Raw genomic sequence first — 25,270 nt, forward strand, 5'->3', positions numbered from 1 at the left:
CAAATTCCTTCAACAAAAGACAATAAATACTATACCAATTAATTGAACTAAAAATTAAAAATCAATAATAAATTAAGAGATAAAATGTTCGCGATTTGATGAAATTTATTATACTATTATAGTGAATTGATCCTTAAACCTTTGAAGACTAGAAAAGGACTTTATCATTTCTTTGATTCTAACTTCATATTAAAATAGAAAAGGACAATATATGTATACAAATAATAATGCCTTATTTTCGTGGGGGCCCTGAGGCGGCCCACTGGGCGACCGAACCTGATGAATATTATTTAGAAATGTGTCTACAACTCGATATTGGATCCACTAATTCGAACACGTATGCTAAACACTTATACAATCGGCTCAAATAGTACTTTGAATATATGGAGTTCAATAGTTTCGACATCAAAGTAGGCACTGTAGTAAAATGTTTTTGCGACACACAGAAATGTTTGCTTGATATTTCTGTTGAGGCCGCTGGGTTCTTCAAGGACTAGTTTTGTCAATGCCTGCATACCTGCTTCTACCTCAATCAACTTGTCTTTCCATGCGCTCATTCCATACTTTAACATCTAGAAAAAAAATTAAATAATACATCAGATCTGAATTTATATTTTCTCAAATGAAGAAACAACAATATTGATTCATTGAATAACTGATAATCACACAAAAATTCAATTGTCATGTGTTACTAACAATAATGCAATCTCTGTGTAGTGGAATATAGGATGTGAAAGGTGAAATTTTAACAAATGACCTAAATTAGCATGTAGGTAGAACATTTTTCATTTCTACTACTTGTATATTGTGACAACAACATATAAATAATATCTAAATTTATTTTTTCCACAAGAAAAAAAAAAGGATTGAATTAATAATAGGGTTAAATGCATGTAATATCATGAACTTAGGCCGAAATCCAAATTTAGCACGAACTTCAATTTGTCCAATTTATATGGCTAACTTCATCTCGTATCCAATTTTAACACCCTTTTTTTTCCCCAACTTGAATCCTACGTGTCAATGACGTGGCTTGCCGGCACAAGTTTCCGACCGGCGAGGAAAACGCTGCGTTTTGCTCGCTGGATTCTGCTCCTCTCCTCCAACACTCCTTCCTCTTCTCACCGGCGAGCGGCTCTCCTCCTCCAAGCACGACGCACAGCTCGCGTCGCCGACTTTCCCTTCGCAACCTCCGGCGACGACACAGCTCATGTCGTGCCTCTGCCCTTCGACCTCTCTTCTTCCTCACTAAAAATCCTTCCCTCTATGGCTCCAATTTCGAACGGCTTCCCAAACTCACCGCCTCTGCAAACCCCACCCCCAACCCTCTTCCATGTCCGGCGAACTCCTCCTCCAATCGAAGCGCAGAAGAGGCGTAAGAAGGTGGGGGATCTGGAGCTCTTCGCCGATGGTCGTCCGACCAAGAGGGCGAGAAAGGAGGAAAGAGAAAAGGCGAAAGCAGATACGGCGCCCCAACCTTAATTTCGTCTCCCCCATTTCCCCCACCCCAAACCCTAATTTCACCTCCTTCCACCCGCCGCCGCACCAGATCCGGCGCCCCTGCCGCCGCCCACCCCCCCTCCCCTCAGATCCACCCCTCTATCCAAAATCGAAGAGACATCAATTGTTGCGATAAGGTTAGTGTCCGGCGCCGCACGAGAACGGGCAATAGCAAACCAGTACCGCGCGAGGTCGCTGCTGCAAACCAGCACGCCGCTGCACTGCATCTCCGGCACTGATCCTCCACCTTCGCCTCCGCCGATTTCTTCCGCCTTCACCTCCGTCGAAATTAGCAAACCAATTTTGAACATGGAGTAAAGTTACACATTTAAATTGAACATGAAGTAAAGTTACACATTTAAATTGGACGTTTTTAAGTTACAAATTATGACGTGTCATTTGGAAGACATGTCATTGCCACGTGGTTCACGTCATTGCCACGTAGTTCTGCCGGAAAATAAAACGGTGTTAAATTTGGACACGGGATAAAGTTAGCCATATAAATTGGGCAAATTGAAGTCCGTGCTAAATTTGGATTTCGGCCTAAGTTCATGATATTACATACATTTAACCCTTAATAATATTATGCATAAAAGTATTTTTATTTTACCTTTTTATTTGGAATCTGAGAGAGATAGTGACAGATTTTATTTACGAGCTTCAACAGAGTTATGTATTCATGGTGGAACAATATATCGTCATTTTGTGGAAAATGAGCAGAGCAAATGTTTAACGTGGTGACAAGGAGCTCTGCGTCTTCCCATAAATTTCCGTCTTCTCCTTTGTCAAACTTCATCAGCCACAAATACCACTGTATATAGCATATATAAGTATATTAATTATTAAAGGGCTATTATAATAAATACATGAACTTTCATTCAATTCTAATTTTGCACATAAACTAAAAATTTTGACTTCAAATAATGCCATGCAGTTAGCTGAAGTGGCATAAGCATACAATGATGTTGTTTAGTATATTGATCATTTAAGCCATACAAATATTTTTGACATCCATCTCAACATGAATTTGAGGATAATTAACAACCTTGTAAAATATCAGAGTAATTAAAAGTTCATATATTTCAGCAGAATTTATAGTCCATGTGCAAAACATGAATTAAAGCTTATTTATTTAAGCGCAATTGCCTCCGAATAATAATAATAATAATAATAATAATAATAATAATAATAATAATAATAATAATAATAATAAATAAATAAATAAATAAATAAAAACAACGAACAAGAAAATTGAAGAAATTAAAGTATATCAGTGTAGAAACTCACTGTGTTTTTGAGCTGAAGGCCAATACATTCATCAAAACCTTCTGATAGCTCGTAAATGGCTTCTAGCAGAACGTTGATTGCAAGATCCCCTGTCTCAACACTGATCCATAATTATGATCGAAGTGTAAGAAGTAAAATTAAGAAAAAGATTAACAAGATGCAGCTATCATAAATTTTGATTTACCCCCAGCATTTTGTATGAAGAGTGTGGTAGGACACTTTTAAAATGGTATATGTAGACTCAAAAGTAGGGCTGTAATGAAAAGAGCTAGTACTTTGTAATCTATTCGAGATTCTGCTCGAAAAAAGTTCGTTCGAAGCTCGATTCGATTGTAAATAAAGGAAAGAGAATACCTATTCAATTTGTGTGAGCCGTTGATGTTGTTTCTGAATTCTTTTAATAGAAGAGATTTTTGCTCTATGGAGGCTTCTTTTTCTAAAAATGTTCTGATCATCTTAGAAATCAATTGAGATTTTGCCCACACAATTCTCTCTTTTACTCTTTCTGGTTCAAATATAGTTGCGGCGGCCAAAAAGTAAGCTACCAGCATTTCTTTTCTGCTTATCCCAAATTCTTGAATTTTGCAACTTTTATACCATCTGATGAAGTAATAAAAAGAATTACGAGTTAGCACAATTAAACACATAAAAAAATTGAATTCCAATTATGTATGCACGCAAAATAAGTACCCTTGCATATAATTCCATTCAATCTGATGTTCGAATTGGCATCTCCCAAAATCCAATTTTGCGAGCTCCAGATACTCATCGTTATCAATATCTCGCATCCTATATACATTAGTGATATTAGGCCCCAAATTTATTAACTAATATATAGTAAACTAATGTTCATATATATATAAAAACGATGTGATATATATTTATATAGATATGTCCTTGCCTGAAAGAAAAAGAAGATTAATTTACCTGTATAAGGTTTTGGCGATCCACACTGTGGTGGAACCACCGTAATGCTGCAGATAATACACAGTCTCTACTCGTGGTAACGTGGCATACCATGGCATCTCCAATCCAACTTTTATCTATATTTTTTCAAGAAAAAACAAAGAGTTAATGTAACCTTAAATTTTGAACTACAGTTTGGTCCGTATTTTAGAAATAGACTATTGCTTATTGTCAAAGACTCAAAATAAAATGTAGCACATTCATTTCGTTAGCAAATCTGGATTGGACTCACTTTTCCGTTGTATAGCTCTGTAGGATATATAGTCGCATTAACCGGGAATCTTCCCGGAATTAATGGTCGAATAAAAATAATGATGTGGAAGAAAAAATCCATGTCACTTATAGAAACAATATTATCATCATCTAGATTAATTCAAACATATTTTTGGGTGCTTTCGGTACTGAAGAAAGTAGGGGTCATCTAAAATTGAAAGTGAAACAAAAATATTGTCAATATTAAAAGTGTGGTGAACTTCTGAAGAAAGTGGGGGTCATCTAAAATTGAAAGTAAACCAAAAATATTGTCAATATTAAAAGTGTGGTGAACTTCTTAAAAATTGGGTAAATTTTGGTTTAAAAAGTGATATTGATCAAAATCAAATATCAATATATATATATAGAGAGAGAGAGAGAGATGATAAACATGCATTTTTTACCTCTTGGTGTGTCATATTTGATGCTTAGTTGTGAGGATTTTGTGTGTTTGATGGTCTATTTGAGCTTATATTCGTTTATGGTCAAGAACTTGTTACTTGCTTGTGTTTGAACGAATTTTCAGAAATAATGAAGCAGAATTTGGAAGAATTGGATGAAATACAAGTTGTAGTTCGTCTCGATAGGAGTTCGTGAGCGCAAACGGTTCGTAAATCGGAGTTCGGACGAGGGAGAACGAGCCAAAACAAAATCGCTGCGCAAAGCTGTCAGGAGTTCTGTTTCGTCACGCGGGCAGGCCGCGCAACGTGGCCGCGCGAGTCGCCGTATTTCCGCCCAAAATTCGTTTTTTTAGCGATTTTGGGTATTTTTTAGAGCTACAAGACCTAGGGCATATAAATACTCCCCAAGAACTTATTCTCTGGAGCTTTTATTATCTTTTATCATATTTTACTTTTCCTGAGAGCTGAGAGAGACGGAGAACGGAGCGAGAGCAAGAACTAAAGATTCTCAATTCTACTACGGTTTTTCTTGTGGATGTTTATTTATTTTATTGAGAATTGTATTCTAGTTCATATGTCTATGTGTGGCTAGAATTCCTTTTTCCCAGGGTTTAGGGAGTAAACATGATTCGAATTGCTGACTGTTGATTCAATTAATTGAGATTTCTATTCCTTTTTATGTTCTTGTTATTATTGTTTGCTTTATTGATTGGCCACCAATTTAGCATAATCATAGGTTTTAATTTGATATCGGGAGATGATAATTTTTACCTGAACTAAGAACATAGAACACATATATTTAATTCTAAAGGGAATTGATATTTGTGAGGGCGTTAATCCTATGAGCTTATAGTAGTTGCATGTTAGAAGTGCGATCCAGGGACGGTAGCCTTGCATGTAATCAACGGTTTGTATGCCACGGGAGTGGGTATAGACTAGTTTTGAGATTGCCTTAGGAGATTATCTTGATAATTGAATTGAACATGTTAGATAGGAGAGTCTGTTGAAACCTCTGCCTTGGGAAATCTTCTCTTATTTGTTTCTCTGTTTCGCAGCTTGGTTTATTTTCTTTCCTGCTGTTTATTTATTTAGTTTTTAAAACAAAAACTCATCTTTCCGGTTTTCCAGATAGAGTAGAATAATTTAGGATAGGAATTGGTTAAATCAGTCTCTGTGGAATACGACCTTGCTTGCTACTGTACACAATTACACCCGTACACTTGCGGCGTGTTAAATAAAATAGCGAACAAGTTTTTGGCGCCGTTGCCGGGGACTGATTTTTATCAATACTATCTTTTAGTTGTTTGAGACTAATCTGGATTTTATTTCTGTTTATTTAATTTCTGTTCTTTATTTTTCCTGTGGTTCTTATTCTTGCTTTTGGAGCTTTCCAGGTAGTGCATGAACACGCGATCTCGGAATCTACCTCTTGAAGATTTTGATCCAGAAATTGAAGCCACACTCAAGACGATGGCCACTGCGGAAGAAGTCCGTGCGTTGAGAGAGCAGTTGCAGGCGGTGTTGGATGCTCAGAAAACTGTTAATGAGCAGAAACAGCCGCCTATTGCTGAGGCATTTACTCCACTGTACCAGTACCAAGAGCCGCCCAGAGTCAACGCGAATAACTTCGAGCTAAGGACTGGGCTGATTACCATGGTGCAGCAAAACCAGTATGGAGGTAAAGCCGTGGAGGACCCAAATGCGCATCTGGCGCAATTCTTGGAGTTGTGCAGCACTGTCAAGATGAACGGAGTCCCAGATGACATCGTACGACTCCGCCTTTTCCCATTCTCACTCCGGGATAAGGCAAAGTCATGGTATCATACTTTGCAGCTGGGAGCTAATCCTGTATGGGGGGATTTGGCTGATCTTTTCCTGCGGAAGTTCCATCCTCCCGGGCTCACATTGAAGTTAAAGATGGAGATTCTCCAATTCCAACAGTTCGATGGAGAGACGCTAGCAGAGACATGGGAGAGATACCAGGAGAAGTTGAGAAAGTGCCCATCCCATGGCTTTGATGAGGGGACTCTGGTGGTCATGTTTTATAACGCTTGTGGGGAGCGCACCAGGATGTTCATGGATACAGCTGCAGGGGGCTCATTGCTCAAGAAGGGGAGTTCTGAAGCTATGGAGATCATCGAGAGTATGGCCACCACGAGCTATCAATGGCCATCCGAGAGAGTTCATTTGAAGAAAGTTGCTGCTACCTCCAGTTCGGACCCTATGGCGTTGATTTTGACTCAGCTGGCAGAGATGAACTCGAAGATCAATGATATGACTGTTGGAAATTCTGAGCCAGCTGTAGAGATCCCGACAGGCGTAGAAGACGCCAACTACATCAATGGCAGAAACTATGGGAACTTTCAGTATGGGCAGCAGGGTGGTTACAATAGTGGACAGCAGTTGCATTATGGAGGGCGTCCACATCCCAATTTGGCTTATGGAAATCCGAATAACGCGCTTCAGGCTCCACCAGGCTTCTCTGTCACCAATGGAGTCATCAATGAAGAGAAGAAGCCAAATATAGAGGAGCTGATGATGAAGTTCATCTCCAGGGCAGATGAGAGGATGGAAAAGCTAGAGTCCAATGCCGTTGCTGTGGGGACCCAAATGAAGATGTTCGAGACCCAATTGGGTCAAATATCCACCGCCGTCAACAAACTCCAACAGTCGGGTAACCTCTTAAACAATGCCAAGGTGAACCCAAAGGAGCAGTGCATGGCCATTGGGTTAAAGAGTGAAGTCCCCTCAGATTGCAGCCATGAATCTCATGAGATGGAGAGACCAGAGCTATCGTGGAGAGTCTGGGAGGAAGGCCGAAGACTTCCACCTCATCTGCGTCCTCCTGGGTGGATGCCGTTTCCCCAGCGTCATTTTAAGATGGTTGATTTGCCGAGCGGGACTACACAGGAAGGGGCCATGACGGCAAAAGAAGAGAGCGCACGGCTGATTGAGGAAAAAGCTGATGAGGTCACTGTTGAGGTTTCTGGCAGAAAGAAGGATGAAAAGCAAAAAGCTACTTCGCCAGCAACTGTGACTATACCTTTCCCTCAGCGCCATAAGAAAGAGAGGGTGAAACAACAATTCTCCAAGTTTTTAGAGATCTTCAAGAAGCTGCACATCAATCTTCCATTGGTAGAGGCGCTGCAGGAGATGCCACAGTATGCGAAATTCTTGAAGGACATCATCTCGAGGAAGAAGAAGTTGGTGGAGTTTGAGACGGTGAATCTCAATGAAGAATGCAGTGCAATCTTGCAGAGGAAGCTGCCGGCGAAGGTCAAAGATCCGGGCAGCTTCACACTTTCCTGCATTATTGGAGGCCAGCATTTCGGAAGGTCACTCTGCGACCTGGGGGCGAGCATCAATCTCATGCCGTTATCTGTTTTCAAGCAGCTGGCGATTGGGGAGTTAAAGCCGACATCTATGAGGCTGCAGATGGCAGACAGGTCGGTCACTTATCCTCGTGGAGTTGTGGAGAACGTGCTAGTGAAGGTGGGGGATTTTATTTTCCCTGCCGATTTTGTGGTTTTAGACATTGAGGATGACAACAAAATCCCGCTGATTTTGGGGCGCCCGTCCTGGCAACGGGAAGAGCTTTGATTGATGTGGAGAAAGGAGAGCTCACATTGAGAGTTCATGAGGAAAGCCAAATGTTCCATGTCTATGAACCATGCCACATCCAAGAAGATGAAGTGCCCAAGAAAGCTAAAGATCCGGGCAAGGTAAGTGTTGATGTATTTAATACATTTGATACGGATCCTTTTTCTTGGCAGGACCCAGGTGATCGGAAGTTTAAAGGAGGAGTGTTGGTTGAGAAGCATGAAGCAGGGAGCAGCTGGTCGCAGCACTACTTGCATCAACCACCTTGAAGAGGTTGTTTTTTTGTCGAGCTAACGACGTTAAAAATAGCGCTTATTGGGAGGCAACCCAATTTCTGGTTAGTTTGTTCCTTTTCGTTTGTTAGTTTGTTTGTTTTCGTGCCCCACAAATCCTTTTCAAACTTATTCTCCTTAGTGGTGAATAAGTTTGGGGGGATGTGTCTTTGTGGGTGCACTTTTCTTTTTGTTTTTCTTGTTTGTTTTGTCGTTGAGTTTCCTTGGTCTTGCTTTGGTGGTTTCTTCGTGATGTACCTTGATGATGATGCGAGTTGTGTAGAGTCTTGTTGGATAACTGGCTTATGATGATTTCTGTTTAAAACTTGTGAAAGTGCATGCGTTTGTGTCGATATTGTTGTGATTGAGCATGATTGATGAATGATAAGCATGGTCTCTTTTGATGTTGCAATCAATGAAATAAGCTGTGAGATTTGAGCCTTGACTGTCACCTTTTTACAGTCTTATTTCCTATTCTTGAGTGATTGTTCGAGCATGCATGTGTCTCACTAGAACTTGTCTTGGTTTCTCCCTCGAGGTCACATAGTGTGCTTAATAACTTTGAGATGATAGAAGGCCATCTTTGCTAGCCTATATATCCCATATTTGTCCTATTACTATATATGATCCTAGTTCGCCCCCTTTGAGCCTTATCTTCCATTTTATTTGATTTAGTCGTGGGTGGGAACTTGGAGATTGTTGATGTGGGGTAGTTGGCGTTGTGGAGATGTGTGATTATGAATTATGAATTTTTTTTCTTGATTGGAAAAAAAATCTTAGTACCCTACAAGTCGTTGAAAAAAAAGAGAAAAAAAAAAAGAAAAAAAGAAAAGAAAAGAAAAGTGAGAAAATTGAAAAAAATGGGTACATATGATGCTTTAGAAAGTCATAATATCATGAGAAATAACTGTTGTGTTGTGATGGTTTCTCGTATTGAAAAATCTGGTTTTATGAGGTGGAAGATGGTATGGATTAAAAATGTTATAAGGTTGGTGGTCGAGCTACATTGAGGAGTATCTTTTAGTCACTCAGCCAAATATATCCCACCTTACCAAAGAGCCTACATTACAACCCTTAATGAAGACCTTTTTGATCTTGGTTATAAGAGAACACATTAAGTGGTGGAGAGGTGAAACGATTGACAAGCTTATGGTTGAGTACTTGTTTTGCTTGAACTAAGTGTAAACACGTCCATATCTTTGATTGATACACTTGAGAGTTGAGAGTTCTTATTTTCTTTATCTTTTTGGTGAGGATTGCAAGTCATTGAGACCACAATTTGAAGTTTGGCATGAGTGTGATATCTTGATGATTGGAGATACAAATGCATGTTGGTAATTTTGTTGACAAATCTGAAGCCACAATGTTATCTACTTTTCTCTACGCTCTTGTTGATTCATTCTTGGTTCATCTTTGTTTTGTCCGAGGACGGACAATAGTTCAAGTTTGGGGGGTTGATAAACATGCATTTTTTACCTCTTGGTGTGTCATATTTGATGCTTAGTTGTGAGGATTTTGTGTGTTTGATGGTCTATTTGAGCTTATATTCGTTTATGGTCAAGAACTTGTTACTTGCTTGTGTTTGAACGAATTTTCAGAAATAATGAAGCCGAATTTGGAAGAATTGGATGCAATACAAGTTGTAGTTCGTCTCGATAGGAGTTCGTGAGCGCAAACGGTTCGTAAATCGGAGTTCGGACGAGGGAGAACGAGCCAAAACAAAATCGCTGCGCAAAGCTGTCAGGAGTTCTGTTTCGTCACGCGGGCAGGCCATGCGGCCGCGCGACGTGGCCGCGCGAGTCGCCGTATTTCCGCCCAAAATTCGTTTTTTTTAGCGATTTTGGGTATTTTTAGAGCTACAAGACCTAGGGCATATAAATACTCCCCAAGAACTTATTCTCTGGAGCTTTTATTATCTTTTATCATATTTTACTTTTCCTGAGAGCTGAGAGAGACGGAGAACGGAGCGAGAGCAAGAACTAAAGATTCTCAATTCTACTACGGTTTTTCTTGTGGATGTTTATTTATTTTATTGAGAATTGTATTGTAGTTCATATGTCTATGTGTGGCTAGAATTCCTTTTTCCCAGGGTTTAGGGAGTAAACATGATTCGAATTGCTGACTGTTGATTCAATTAATTGAGATTTCTATTCCTTTTTATGTTCTTGTTATTATTGTTTGCTTTATTGATTGGCCACCAATTTAACATAATCATAGGTTTTAATTTGATATCGGGAGATGATAATTTTTACCTGAACTAAGAACATAGAACACATATATTTAATTCTAAAGGGAATTGATATTTGTGAGGGCGTTAATCCTATGAGCTTATAGTAGTTGCATGTTAGAAGTGCGATCCAGGGACGGTAGCCTTGCATGTAATCAACGGTTTGTATGCCACGGGAGTGGGTATAGACTAGTTTTGAGATTGCCTTAGGAGATTATCCTGATAATTGAATTGAACATGTTAGATAGGAGAGTCTGTTGAAACCTCTGCCTTGGGAAATCTTCTCTTATTTGTTTCTCTGTTTCGCAGCTTGGTTTATTTTCTTTCCTGCTGTTTATTTATTTAGTTTTTAAAACAAAAACTCATCTTTCCGGTTTTCCAGATAGAGTAGAATAATTTAGGATAGGAATTGGTTAAATCAGTCTCTGTGGAATACGACCTTGCTTGCTACTGTACACAATTACACCCGTACACTTGCGGCGTGTTAAATAAAATAGCGAACAAGATAATAGCTTTTAAATTAGTTCTACATTTTCTCACATTCTGATTTTATATATCAACTTAAAAATCTGTCTAACAATGATTCAACTTTTAAATTTATCCAATTTTACTAACGAGTTGGATTCGAACCCAATTTAATTAAAATTTACACATGGCCGCCTAAAAATCCAAGGCCTTAGAACAAAACTATATCGTTTTTTTACTTACCAAAACGTCTCTTGTAAAGTACTGATATCTTCTATTTTCGCAAATAAATTTTGAAAAATTAAAATCGGACCTCATTAGGAAAATCAAATTAAATCAAAATTAGTTCAAGAATTGTTAAATATATAGATTCTTAAGAATTTTGCGACAAAACCAAAATTTGCTGGAATTTTAGAAAATTGCATGTTATACCCCATTTTTAAGATAAAGAAGGAGTGTAAGTTTGTTAGAATTACCTCATTAGAAAAGTCCTTAGATACAACCCATTTATCGAGGAGTTGATCGCCTGCTAAGCAATCTTGTAAGAAGTTGCAAGAGAAGGCGTAGGCTTCTTCAAGAATGTCTTCTCCTGCAAATCGGATTTGGGAAGCCCTATATAGCATACATTGGCGTCGTAGAAGTTGTCACTTCACCTTTGTGGCAACAGAATTTTTCACCCTCTTTGAATTTCCTCAATGTATCTGCGCCAATAAATTAATTTGTATTTGACAACTAATTAAAGAGAATGGTTTAATTAAATGAGGGTGATTTTGAATGTTTTACTTGGGCTAACATCATATCCTTGCAAGCGTAGAAGCCTGAATGCCATAGATGTGTCATCAACATCACTATAATTTATATCTCGTGCACTATAAATTCCATCTTCACTCCAAAACCTGTGTCATCAACCAAAGTAGCTTCAAATACAAGACAATAAAACGGACCGGTGTTTCCTCAGCCTGTGTCATCACCTGTTTTTGATGTTTAGTCGTGATAGATAAAAATAATAAAATTAATTATTTATTTATTAAGATTAATTGGAATTTTGAGATATCCAAGAATCTTGATAATTTTCATCATTTGAGCTAATTGTACTTGATTCATATCAAATTGAAAGAGTGAAACTGAAAATATCCTAGCAATAAGGATAAAAATATTTAATCATACATCTACAAATCATAAAAAGTAAAAGCTCCCTAAAAATATACATTAAATTTAGCTTGTTTATGATTTTGCATGCGAAATTTCAATTTTTTTTAATACACAAATATAGGAATTATGTGCTAAACGATAAAATTCAAAGCAATGTGTTATATTGAATGAAGTGCTAAGTTACAATTAATATTTTGAAGGTAAGAATATGACATCATTTAGCACTTAATTTCTCCACTACATCATTAAAGAATATACATATGCATTCCAACTAGCCATATGATCAATGCTACATCAACTTTAATTTGGCATAATGTGTTAAATTTTGAGAAAAGTGCAAACAAAGTAAAGTTTGTCATGTGTTTTAAAAAAAAGATAATTAAAAATTCATATGCAAAAAAAGATTCAATTGTTTTTTTTTTTTGTGTGCTTTAAGGTAATTAACCATTCTATTTATCCAAAACTCATAAGGTTAGATAATTGAATTGAATTGTACGTTTTGTGCACAAATAACACGTACACTTCGTTCCTATATAGTTGTAGCCTTCTAGAAGTTTCAAAATTTGAATGAATAAAATTGTGAGTTATTTGTGATGCTAGTATCTCACCTATATACATAGGCTAGGTAATCCGTGATCTCCGGCTCAAAGAAACGAGAAATTCCCAAGCGTTGTAGTCTATCAACCACCCATAGTCTCGAAAATAGGTCTACTGGATAAGTATGGGGAGCTGTGATATAATTAAGTAGCAACAAGTTACGAAAGTTTACATATAGTTTGTGAAGATAATGCACAACTTTATGATCAATTAGTAATTTTGCATATATATGATATATACCTCCTCCATGAAATTTGTGGACGATGTTAGTGATAAATTTTAAGCAATTGGTATCTTTAGTCTCCATGAATGCAGAGACAGTAGATGATGGAGATGTGAAGAATGAGCCATCAGCTGACTGGAGTTTTATTAGCCTTGACCAATCCAAGTCTTCCAGCCCTTCCAAACTATACAGTAGTGTTGTTGTCACCTGGTGCATCAATTCTTTTGGTATCCTATTCAATACACAAATTAAACTTAATTTTCATTATATTTGGATTTGGGAATTTTAGAAACTCATCAAAATATGAATGGGATTATTATTACTTGTTGAGTTTATGATCCCTTGCGGTGTAAATATTGTTGGGGATTGGAATATCATGAATTCCTAAGTGGCTTGCTTTTCGAACTAGGGCAGGATATATGACTTCAAACCCACACGTCATGTGCGCTTCAGAAGCATCTTCAAGTTTCCACACATTTTTCTTCACATACGATATTCCTAAACATAATTAAATCAATTAACATACATGTTTCAATTAAAAAAAAAAAAAAAACCAGTTAACATACATGTACTTTTTTAATATAGCTATTCCATTATAATTATGAGTTATTTCATGGTTCTTCATAATTATACTATCAATTTTAGTTTTCAGTACATATATCTTCCCTTAAGAAATGAACTAGAGCTGGTCTTGGGTACAATCGGGTTGCACCCTGACCCGCATCCTAATCCGCACCCTCCTCCATTCTCCCTCGATTCCTGACTTGTTTCCATTCACGCCACGCATGCAACAGACAGCCAACACCATAGGACAAGACAAATAACTTTTCATTCTTCTTTATTATTATTATTATTATTATTATTATTATTATTATTATTATTATTATTATTATTATTATTGCTAATTTCAATCAAAATGCAGAAAGAAAAGAGTTTATGCAAGCTCGTGCATCCATATAGTTTCTATATCATTTTCATTGTTGCTTGAAGGCCTCTACTTCAATTTGACTCAAGTGTATGTATGAACTGTAGTTGTAATTGTTAATTTGTGTGTAAAACATGTATCAGTAAAGAGAGAAATATTAGGGATTTTCCTCGGAAATGGGGCGGCCGATGGATTTCGCTGGACAACGAGGCAGTGGAATTAAAGGATAGAGGGAAAGATAATTTTTTAGAAATTTTTAAAGGAGAGTTCATCTGAATAACTTTCTTCTTTAAACGCCACGTCACCAACAGATGGGATCCTCTGTCCCCACTATTTTATGTACACCACTCTTAATTTATCTGTTTGATAATTAATTTTTATAAAAATAAAAAATATTATTATATTATGAACTCTAATTGATATTTATCACTAAAAATTGAAATTTTTAAAAATTATATACCCTAACTTTGAATTAATGAACCCAAATAATCAATTATTAATTCAAATAAATATAAAAAAATAATTATAAACCATAATTGGATGAGTTGTTAATTATCTTTTTATAATATTAAAGCATAATAAATTAAAATTGAAGAAAATATAATTAAAAATTATACTCCCCCCGTCCCACTCCAAAGGCTCACTTCTTTTGGGCACAAAGATTAAGAAAACTTACTTTTTAGTAGAAAAGTGGCGTGGTCCACACTAATTAAGTACACTTTTTTTTTTACTTAAAATGGATAATGAGTCTATTGGAGTGGGACATCCCAAAAAGGAAAACGAGTCTATTGATGTGGGACGGAGTGAGTAATAAATTAAGAGTGGTACACGGTGGTATACACAAAATAGTGGGACAGAGGATCCCATGTGCATCACCAATCGGACTTTATCTGTCAAGGTGCGCACACTTCACGTGCAAAATAATTCGATCCGGCTCAAATATGATTAACGGACGTCGAATTTTAAAATAAAAATTTTCAATTCTAATAATCCAAAAAAATTTGACCTATTTATACAAACCATCTTAAAACAGTCATGCTCTAAATAATACTCATTCTGTCCCAATATTATTGGCTCCTATTCCTTTTTAAGTCGTCCCATATAACATAGCTCGTTTCCTTTCCGGACTATTCACCACCTATGTCTCTCTCTCTTCACCGATTCTTCACCGCCTCTATCTTTCTCTACTCTTCTTTCTATTTATTTTTCAGTCTTGCCACTCACTAAATTCTTCATCGTGCCCTACAGCCTCAGATCTCTTCAATTGCGGAGCCTCCAACAAATAACTTTGCTAGACGGCGGAGAGGCGAAGGTGAGGGTGCGGTGGCACGGCTCTTCCTCACTATGGTTAGATCTAGGAAGAAGAGACTAGGTGGGGGCGTTGGCCACTCGCCGAACTCGTAGAAACAATGGCGTGACAAAGAAGAGCGAGAAGAGAGGTAGAAGGATTGTGTGCATGTGAGTTCTGCTAGAGAGAAGAGGGAGAAGAGCTTTGTGTGTGTGTGTGTGTATTTTGCTAGAGATAGAAGAGAGGCGGAAGAGAGATTTGGTGCCATCGACCAGTGACGACAAAATATTTGATAGAGAAAGGGTTTCTACTTTCTTAGATTAACAATTACTAAAAATAATTAAAAGTAATCTATACTAATAGAAAAAGAGCGTAGAACATCTTAAGGCACAACTTGTGGATTGCCTATTTTATCCCTATTACATATTTTATTTTAAGGTTATTTTATAGATTATATATTTATAACAATATATTAATTCATTAGATATTACACTTAATTTATGTGATTTATATCTATAGCTATTGATAAGGCTTATAGATAAATATATGCATTTAATAAATGATCTAATAAATGTAATGAATTAATAGATTTTCTAAAATAATAGATTATAAAATAAAATAAAATTAATTACACATACAACGTACGTTCTTTCTGCTAGTATATACTAAAAGGTTGTACTTATTTGCCCTTAATTGTACATATGCTCAAAAAAACAAGCTATTAATATTAGGATGGAGGGAGTAATACTAGAGATACGTAAGATATGATTGATATATTGGTAGGACGAAAGGAATAATATAAGAGATACGTAAGATATGATTGATTGGTAGGACGAAAGGAATAATATAAGAGATACGTAAGATATGATTGGTAGTATATATAAAACATATAATCTCATACCTTTTTCCATGTTATGAGTGCCAACATTCCACGACCTCAATGCTATGATGCACGCCATAGTATTTTTTTTTTAGGGGAGAACACAGACTTTTATTAAGAAATGTCGGCAGTAGCTATATCACAAAGCCACACCGGGAAATTACAAGACCAACACTTAGAAACTTGTGATCTACCAGCAAACTTAGCAAGGGAATGAGCAGCTTCGTTTGCTTCACGAAAAACATGGTGAACATCAATCAGCAAATTCTGTCGAGCCACCTTCATAATATCTTGAATATCTTCCGGTAAACAACGGGCTGACTCCTCTTCATCCATCATCGCTCTCGCCGCAAGCACCGAATCCGTGAATATCTCCACTGGTGCTATCTCCATTTCAGCGCATAAAACAATGCCATGAACGACGGCCATCACCTCCGCCATCATAGAGCTCGTCGTCGCCGAGGTTTTCTTCGCAGCTGCAACCAGAATTCTGCCTTCAAAATCACGCACTATAATTCCTGCTCCAAACTCCCTTTTTTCCAGATTATACCGAGCATCAACGTCCACTCTAAATCGACCTCTCCTCGGTTTCACCCATTCTTTCTTCCCAAGCTTCATTCCCAGCCAGCTATCAACACCTGCTATCGGTTTCGATGCCTCAAAAGCTTCCAACGCAGCCCGGCACTCTTCTACAGTAGGCATGTGGTTATGCTCATCTGTGTTATGGCGCAAACTACACACATAACCCCAAATTTTCCATAACACCATACACCATAAATTATATTCATCTTTCTCCACAACCTCCACCACAATTTCAGCAATATCAATCATCGTCATTCCTTTCGCCTTTTTCAACACATCCCAGAAAGGCGTCCCCTTCCAAATACCTGATATTCTTGAACAATAGAGAAGCATATGGTCAGTAGTACCCCAATGACTGTAACACAACTCACAATTTCCTTCTGTCGGAACGTGATGTTGCCGTAAGTTTGCCATCGCCGGAATGATATTGTGAAGCGCCCTCCACACAAAAATCTTGACCTTTGGTGGAATCGTAGTGTTCCACACCAACCTTCCCCATTTCTTACGATCCTCCTTGCTACTATTATCCGACATCATGTAATATCCCATGGCCATCAAATATGCCGACTTCACAGTAAAATTGCCATCTTGAGTATGTTTCCAATACCTCCTATCTTCCTCATGAATCGCCCCGATCGGAGTTTCCAGAATTCTTTCCACTTCATGGGGCCAAAACGCCCCAACAACCTTGTTCTCGTCCCAATCCCGCTGATCATTCAACAGCTCCACCACCCTCGCTCTTTCCCCCATCGTTCCACGTCCCTCTAACTTCCCATGCAGCCCCATTACCCAGTTATCCTCAAAAATGCAGATGTTATGTCCATTACCCATCTTCCATCCCATACCATCTTTTATGATCTCTCGGCTCCAAGCCATGGATCTCCACACATAAGAAGCACGAGCAGGGACTGGTGCATTCAAGATATCCCCATCTTTAAAATATTTTGCACGAAAAACCCTTGTAACCAGCGAATCCGGCCTCGTCAGCATACGCCACACTTGCTTCGCCACCAACGCCTTATTAAAAACTTTAAGGTCCCGAAAGCCCATCCCTCCTTTGTCTTTGGGTATACACAACTTATCCCATCTCTTCCAATGCAAATGCCGTTCGTTCTCCTTGTCACCCCACCAAAACGCCGCACAAATCCTATGCATGTCATCACAAATCGAGTCCGGTAATCGAAAGCATTGCATTGCATAAATCGGCACTGCTTGCACCACCGACTTAATGAGAACTTCTTTTCCCCCTGCAGAGAAATCTCGTTGGCTCCACGTCTGTACTTTCTTCTCCATTCTATCTCTCAAATACCCAAATTGAAGCCTTTTTTGCCTTAAAGAGAAAGCTGGCAAGCCCAGATATCTTTGAATCCCATCTCCCGCCTTTACTCCTAGCACCCTGCCAATCGCCACTTCACTCTCTTTTGTTGTGTTCGGACTGTAAGTGATGGACGATTTGTCCATATTAATAAGTTGTCCCGAGGCTCGCTGGTAATAACTCACAATGCGTTTCACCACCTCCGCTTGTTCTTTTTCCGCCTGAAAGAAAATAAGGCTGTCGTCGGCAAAGAAAAGATGATTAATGCTAAGCTCATTTGGGATGATTGGGACTCCACATAACATCTTTCGCTTCTCAAAACAATTAAACAACGATGAGAACCCTTGGGCACATATAACGAAGAGGAACGGGGACAACGGGTCACCCTGCCGCAAACCCCGTGTAGGAGTAATCTTTCCATACACCGCTCTATTAAGAAGGAAAGAAAAAGAAACTGACCGAACACAGCTCATAATCAAAGAGCATAATCTGTCCGGAAAATTCATCTTTCTCAAAACCGACTCCAGATAATCCCATTCCACTCTATCATATGCTTTGCTCATATCCAGTTTAAGCGCCGCATATCCCTTTTTCCCACTCTTCCGACTCCGAATCCAATGCTGGCATTCAAAACTGATTAACACATTGTCCGTGATCAGTCTGCCTTTGAGAAAAGCACTCTGAGTCTCATCGATAAGTCTTCCCAGCACCAAACGCATACGGTTCACCAAAACCTTAGACACAATTTTATACAACGTGTTACACAAGCTCAAGGGTCGGAAATCTGCCACCGTGCTTGGTTTCTCGACCTTCGGAATAAGAGTAATTAAAGTCTCATTCCATTCTTTCAAATCAACCTTCCCGTTCAGCGCATCCAACACCTCCCTCGTGACAAAATTTCCGACTGTAGGCCAAAATTTTTGGAAAAAACGAGCATTGAAACCATCCGGACCAGGGGCTTTGGTTGGATGCATTTCAAAAACAGCTCTTTTAACTTCTTCAGCTTCATAAGGGCGATCCAAAGAATTCTGGTCCTCCTCCGAAAGTCTTTCCTCAATCTTACTAACAACAGCCTCAATTTCTTCTCGGTCAGGCCTGTTCGTAGTGAACAACTTTTGAAAATAATTCTTAATAATCTGCGCTTTCTCCAGCTCATCCTCCACCACATCGCCAGCTTCATTCTTTAGGGCCTTTATACTGTTCTTTTTCCGCCTCTTAGATGCTTGTTTATGAAAAGCACCCGTGTTGCGATCGCCATTCGCCAACCAATTAACCCTTGCCCGTTGTTTCCAGTGATAGGCTTCAGCCTCCACTGCTTGTTCAATTTTCCTACTCAACTCCACCACCTCCTGTCCGCTTATCTTTCCTCTATCACCCTTCATAAGCTGCTCTCTTTCCTTTCTCATATCCACAATTCGTTTCCCAAGTTTATCAAACTTGTTCTTCGACCAAACTTGGAAGAACTCCGCACAGTGTCGCAGTCTTCTCGTAACGTCACCCACAGAAAGAAGGGACGACCACTGACATAAGAAATCCGGCACAAATTCCTTATCCATGAACCATTTGTCCTCAAAATGAAATCTTCCTTTTCCGTACTTAATTAACTGTCGTCCCTCAGGTTCCATCTGGCACAAAACAGGTCGATGGTCCGACCCAAAGAAATCCAAAGCAGTAGTTGTGCAGTTAGGGAACTCAGAATTCCACCGCTCATTCCCAACAAACCTGTCCAGCCGCTCAAAAATTGGATCCGCAGCTCGATTGTTCATCCACGTGAAAGACTTATCTGGTCTCGCAATTTCTTGAAGCCTGCTATAATATAAAGCATCCCAAAAATTATTCATCTGACAAGGAGCTCTACTTTTCCCTCCTTGTTTATCTGCCTCCGAAAGAATTTCATTGAAATCACCTCCAACTAACCACGCCATCTCTTCAGTAGGCACATGATCACTCAGCCTCCGAAGCAAGTCCCAAGAAAAATGTCTTTGACAAACTTCTGGGTTCCCATAGAATCCCGTAAACCTCCATTTAAAATCCTCATGGGAAACATAGCAGTCAATGTGGCCCTGAGAGTAAGAGATAATGTTAACCGAGTAATTCTCCTTCCATAACAGAAACAAACCTCCTTTCCGCCCTCTCGCATCCACCACCAGCATCCCTTCATAACCCAAAGTATTTTTCCACCATGTGCATTGGCTAGATACAAGTTTCGTTTCACACACAAAAACGATCCCCGGGGAATAACCGGACACAAGCTGCCGGAACTCATGGAATGCGCGTGGATTTCCCAGACCACGCGCATTCCAAACTAGACAACTCATTGCTCCCGGCGGGGCTGCACTCCAGCAGCCACCGCCGATGTAGTTTCTGCAATCTCGTTCACCACCTTATTGACAGTCACTCGTCTCTTACTCTGTCTGCCTTCCTCATCCTCTCCCCCCACCCCCCCCCCTCATCTCTCCTCTTCCCTAGCACACCTCCCTTATCCTGCCTCTTCGTTGGGGATCCAATAATGTTGTCCAATAAGTTAGCTCGGGCCATTCTCTTCCACCCCTTCCCAGTCGGGTTTGTTTTCATTTTTTTAGGCGATGTCTTACGCAATTTCAGACTTTTACTGCCAATCTCAGAAAAAGAACTCTCCTTCTCTCGTGCCCCATTGTCCATCTCTCCCACATCATTCTTCCCCTTCTCCCTGCCCAATTCTCCCACCTCCTTCCTCTCAACCCTTTCTGTTTCCTCCCTCAAACCCGAATCAACCTCCTCTCTCTCCCCAACCTCCCTCACCAACATTCTCGTATCATCTCCGATATCACTTGCACTCTCTTTTTCCTTCTCCCATCCCGCCCCACCCTCCCCATCCCTCTCGTCAATCACCATATCTCCCCCTCCCTTCTCTAAAAGAGTATCCTGACTGACTCTCTCTTCCGATCCACCAGCAGCATCAACCCTTTTGTTACCGGTTTCAACAACTTGCAGTGCCAAGCCCTCATGTCTTTCCATCGAATTTGGAGACCCCCTAGGCGGTGGTCTAGGCCCCCTCGGATTTGGTTGAGCCGTTCTCGCTTTAGGATTATGAGTAACGCGGCGATAATCAACACCCCTTCCAGCCTTCAACCATGCACCAAAACCTGGGTTTGCCTTTTCTTTCTCGCTGCCATTACAGTCTTTCATGAGATGCCCAATTTTGCCACATGCATAGCAAAACAAATCAGGAAGTTTTTCATACAGGACCAGCACCATAGTTTCGCCCTCCACCCCTTCCGTCCTGATAGGAATTCCTTGAACAAGGGGTTCATCCAGCGCCCTTGTAATTCTAATCCTGGCATACCTCCCCAGACAGAGCCCTCTGGATCCTTCATCAATCTCCAAAACCCTTCCTATTTTTTCCCCCATACGACGTAATATTTGCGGCTCCATGCACACGATAGGAAGATTATGAAGTTGAATCCACATCGAGATCTCATCAAATTTAGTATTCGCCGCCGTCCGCATTGACTCAACTTTCTTCACCAGCATTAAATCGTTAAACCAATGCCAAGGCCCCTCCGTGATGATACGATCTCTGTCCGTATCTAAGTCAAGAACAATCACAAACAAGTTTATCCCAACAATCTCCACCTCACACGAACCCCGCAGCTGAAAAATCTCTGGCAGTTTGTCTTTCAACGTGTCTCTATTCAGTTGCCGACGTCCGAAGATCTTTCCCAGAACCAACTTATCTGCCCTTTTAACCCCTCTATCTGCTTCCGTTGTAGATATTGTTATGGAACTAGTCTTTCCTTCAGGAGCAATTTTTAAGGCTGCCACACGTTGCAATATTTCCTCAGGATCCATAGTGATTCTGAACAGGAAGAAAAACAAACACAGAAAACTTCACTCGCCAGCGAACACAGAAAACTTCACTCGCCTGTGAAAGCGCAAGGAAATCAACCTTTTCTGACGAAAAGTAAACTTCTCACTCGGAACCCTAGGCGGCTAGGGTTTCAGAGGAATATGCACGCCATAGTATTTAGCAGGCGATCATACACAGAGAAAAAATGTTCGTCTCCCCATGAGCCATCAGGATGCTGATTTTGGAGGACCCACTCCAGCGAAGAGGGAAATTGAGGAGTATCAAACCCATCAATATTTTTTATAAGTGCAATCCATGCTGTATCATAGGCTGACACACTTATTCGTCCCTCTTTTATTGTAACCCATAAGAATCTTTATGCATGAGATCATATCCTTAATTTTATTATTCTGCAAAAGGAATTGAACTAATTTGATCCCCTAATTGAATATCAAAACATCATATTTTAATTGGTATATACTTATGACAATATAAATATAAATATTACTCATTTAACTTCATGGAGACATAATTCTTTCCTAACGACAACTCATATGAGCATCAATTGTCCCACAATTTAGAGGAGTTTGGCTAGCAAATTGCAAATTCTGTCTCGGTAGGATATGTATTTCTATTACTATGAAATTCATAAATGAAGTAGTTAATGGTGGGGTTACCATTATCCTTTTTGTAGTGACGAATCTTGTATGTGTTCTTATAAGTTCTTTAAAATAGTGTATAAGTTATTTAAGAGCATATAACCCCTTTCAAAGTGTTTGGCAAAATAAGCTCATGATGTATATACTAGCTTATAAGTTGTGAAAATAAGCTCTCCAAAAAGTGAGTTCCTCTACTTCAACTTATTTTCACATTATCTTACAAGCAATACTCATTTTTCAAAAATGACTCAACTATAATTTTTTATTAAACAATATACCCGCATGTTCATTTTGAAGAAGAAAACACTATATTTGGTCACTAATTGAAAAAACACAAAATTTGGCCATTTTTACGTTTTATGACTGTTTTGCCCTTAATTAGGGCGGACCAGATTCGGGTCGGATTCGAGTTAGCACGCGGGTTAGACACACATGACACTATTACTGTCATTAATGACATATACTCAGTGCTGCACAAATGGTACTTATGGCCATATTAGTGTCATTAGTGTCATACGACTGATACTTATGGTCATATTAGTGTCATTAGTGTCAAATACCTGTGTGCTGATATTATTTAATTAGATGAGTACAATTATATGACCATTTTGAACCCTTCCCAGTAGGGTTTAGATTATCATTTAGGATTTAGATTAATCCCCATTTATGATTTAGATTATGCATTTAGGGTTTCGATTCTCCATTTAGTGTGATACACGAATGGTACTTATGACCATATTAGTGTCATTAGTGTCATATACTCTCTTATGTAGTGTTGCACGAATGGTACTTATGGTCATATTAGTCAATAGTATAATGACTAACAAGAAAGGAAGTGGTAAAGAGAAAATGAAACATAATAATAGAAAATTAAGAGAGCTGATTAATGAAACAAAAAGTGAGAGAGCGTGACGTAATTAATAAAATAAGGGCATTTTGTACTCCAATATCATAAAATGGCTAATATTAATTTTAACACGATCTACTGAAAAAACTTATAATACAAATATCGCTGTTATCAGCGATATTTGATATTATAAGTTTTTTTCATAATAATTAATTTACACGTAAATATTACCACTTCGACGGCCTCAGCAGTAGAACCATCCTCATGAGCAACTGTCATGGAAAAAAATGTCACAAATTATGTGGATCAGAAAATTATAGTTTTTCGAATAATATGAATTAGCTAGTTAACAATTATAATACCTCGATTTTCAAATACTTTAAATATATGTTTCCGACGACGATGAGATTGGTTATTTGCGCGCAGGTATTCTCTGTTTTTCAGCCATGTTCCTTATATGATGAAACATATATAATCTTTAAATTTATATATAACAAATTTATTTTGAATAACTTCATATATATAATATATGTAAATCTTACCAGTTAAACTCTGCGGCAGCTGAATTTTTGCTGAAAGAATTTTCTTGCCTTCTCCTAGAAGGGAATAGCTCAGATTTGGAGTAAATATTATGGATCCCATTCCTAAAAAGCAAAGAGAGATAATCTAAACTAATTAGTGAACGAAAGTATATACAGGTTGTTTCAAAAAAAAAAGTATATACAGGCATCTATATATATGTGCAGAAATCTTATGACTTACTCTTCAATAGTTATAGTTTGGCGTGTATGTATGGTAAAATCATAGATAAGTATTTAAAAAGAACAGTCATAATAAAAAATACATGATGCAAATTTACATCAAGACTCACAGTTAAAAGACAAGTTTGTAGTGCTAAATGGCCATAATTATGACTGACATAATGGGTTAAATTAATAATTTTATATTTATTACAATTATATATATATTCAGTTATTTTCAATCTTTGATTTTTCATTATCTTACAATGTTCCCCCTACATATATTCTCTTTCCTTATATATTTAATTAATTATACTATATTGGACTAATTAATTATTATCTAATATGCATTGATTTATTTTTGAATGTATTGTCTCGATTTTATCAATGTAATGATCTTTAATAATTGTAGAATTCTAATTTAATACTACTTTATATAAGTTATCATATAAATTATATATATTCAGCGCTCCAATTAGATCTAGTTGGGAAAAAAATGATGTTGAATTATAGGATTATTAAACAAAATAAAATTACATTTTTATTGATATGGCAAATCTAATTTTTTTTAACGAAGCAGTGATCTAGTTTAAAATACTAATGCATGCATGGTACTAATATTTTATTAAAAATATCATTTGACTAAAAAAAATAATATATTCAAAATACTTTAGGGCATCTTAATCATAAATATTTTACATATATAGTAATATTCAAAATACTTTAGGAGTATTAAAGATAGGGTGATGATAAATGGACACCTGGTGTTCTGAACACCTGCATAAAACCGGGTTTTTTGCATTTAACCCAAATGGGCCGGTTTAGAGGGATTTTTGTATTTACTAATTAACCCCTCATATTATTTAATGATTTTTCTTTTCTTTTTTTATTATTGTTTCCTTTTTTTCGGTTTATTTGTTTCCTTTTTTTATGTTCTTTTTTTATTCCTTCTTTTTCGTTTAGTTTGTTTCCTTTTTTTTCTTTCATTGTTTCCTTTTTTCGCTTTTTTTTTGTTTCCTTTTTTTTGGTTTTCTTTTTGCTGATATAGTTTTCCTTTTTTTTCTTTCATTTTGTTTCCTTTTTTTTCTTTTTTTTTGGTTTTTTTTTCCTTATATAATTTTTCGAGCAAAATCACTGCATACGATTGACTATACTTTATTTTTGCTTCCAACTTAAATAATATTTCAATTATATAAAATGAATATCTTTATGCTATAAGCAAACATATATTCGCATATTTTTTTTTTAATTATTATAACCAAA

General features: G+C 37.9%; 1 protein-coding gene across 1 annotated transcript; it reads right to left on the bottom strand.

Annotated features, from left to right (window-relative positions):
- Positions 1 to 217: 217 nt before the first annotated feature.
- LOC131008214 (copalyl diphosphate synthase 2, chloroplastic-like) lies at positions 218 to 23,997 on the bottom strand. The gene is given in 19 exon segments (XM_057935109.1): positions 218 to 572; positions 2,111 to 2,311; positions 2,788 to 2,887; positions 3,142 to 3,387; positions 3,478 to 3,576; positions 3,715 to 3,830; positions 11,447 to 11,591; positions 11,593 to 11,671; positions 11,754 to 11,866; positions 12,731 to 12,851; positions 12,960 to 13,174; positions 13,266 to 13,440; positions 16,057 to 16,121; positions 21,941 to 22,125; positions 22,127 to 22,171; positions 23,499 to 23,539; positions 23,630 to 23,719; positions 23,810 to 23,933; positions 23,992 to 23,997. Coding segments are annotated over 19 exon segments (2,388 nt in total). The 3' UTR covers positions 218 to 350.
- Positions 23,998 to 25,270: the final 1,273 nt, after the last annotated feature.

Source organism: Salvia miltiorrhiza, chromosome 1 (genome assembly GCF_028751815.1).
Source record: "Salvia miltiorrhiza cultivar Shanhuang (shh) chromosome 1, IMPLAD_Smil_shh, whole genome shotgun sequence".
Taxonomy (NCBI): Eukaryota; Viridiplantae; Streptophyta; class Magnoliopsida; order Lamiales; family Lamiaceae; genus Salvia; species Salvia miltiorrhiza.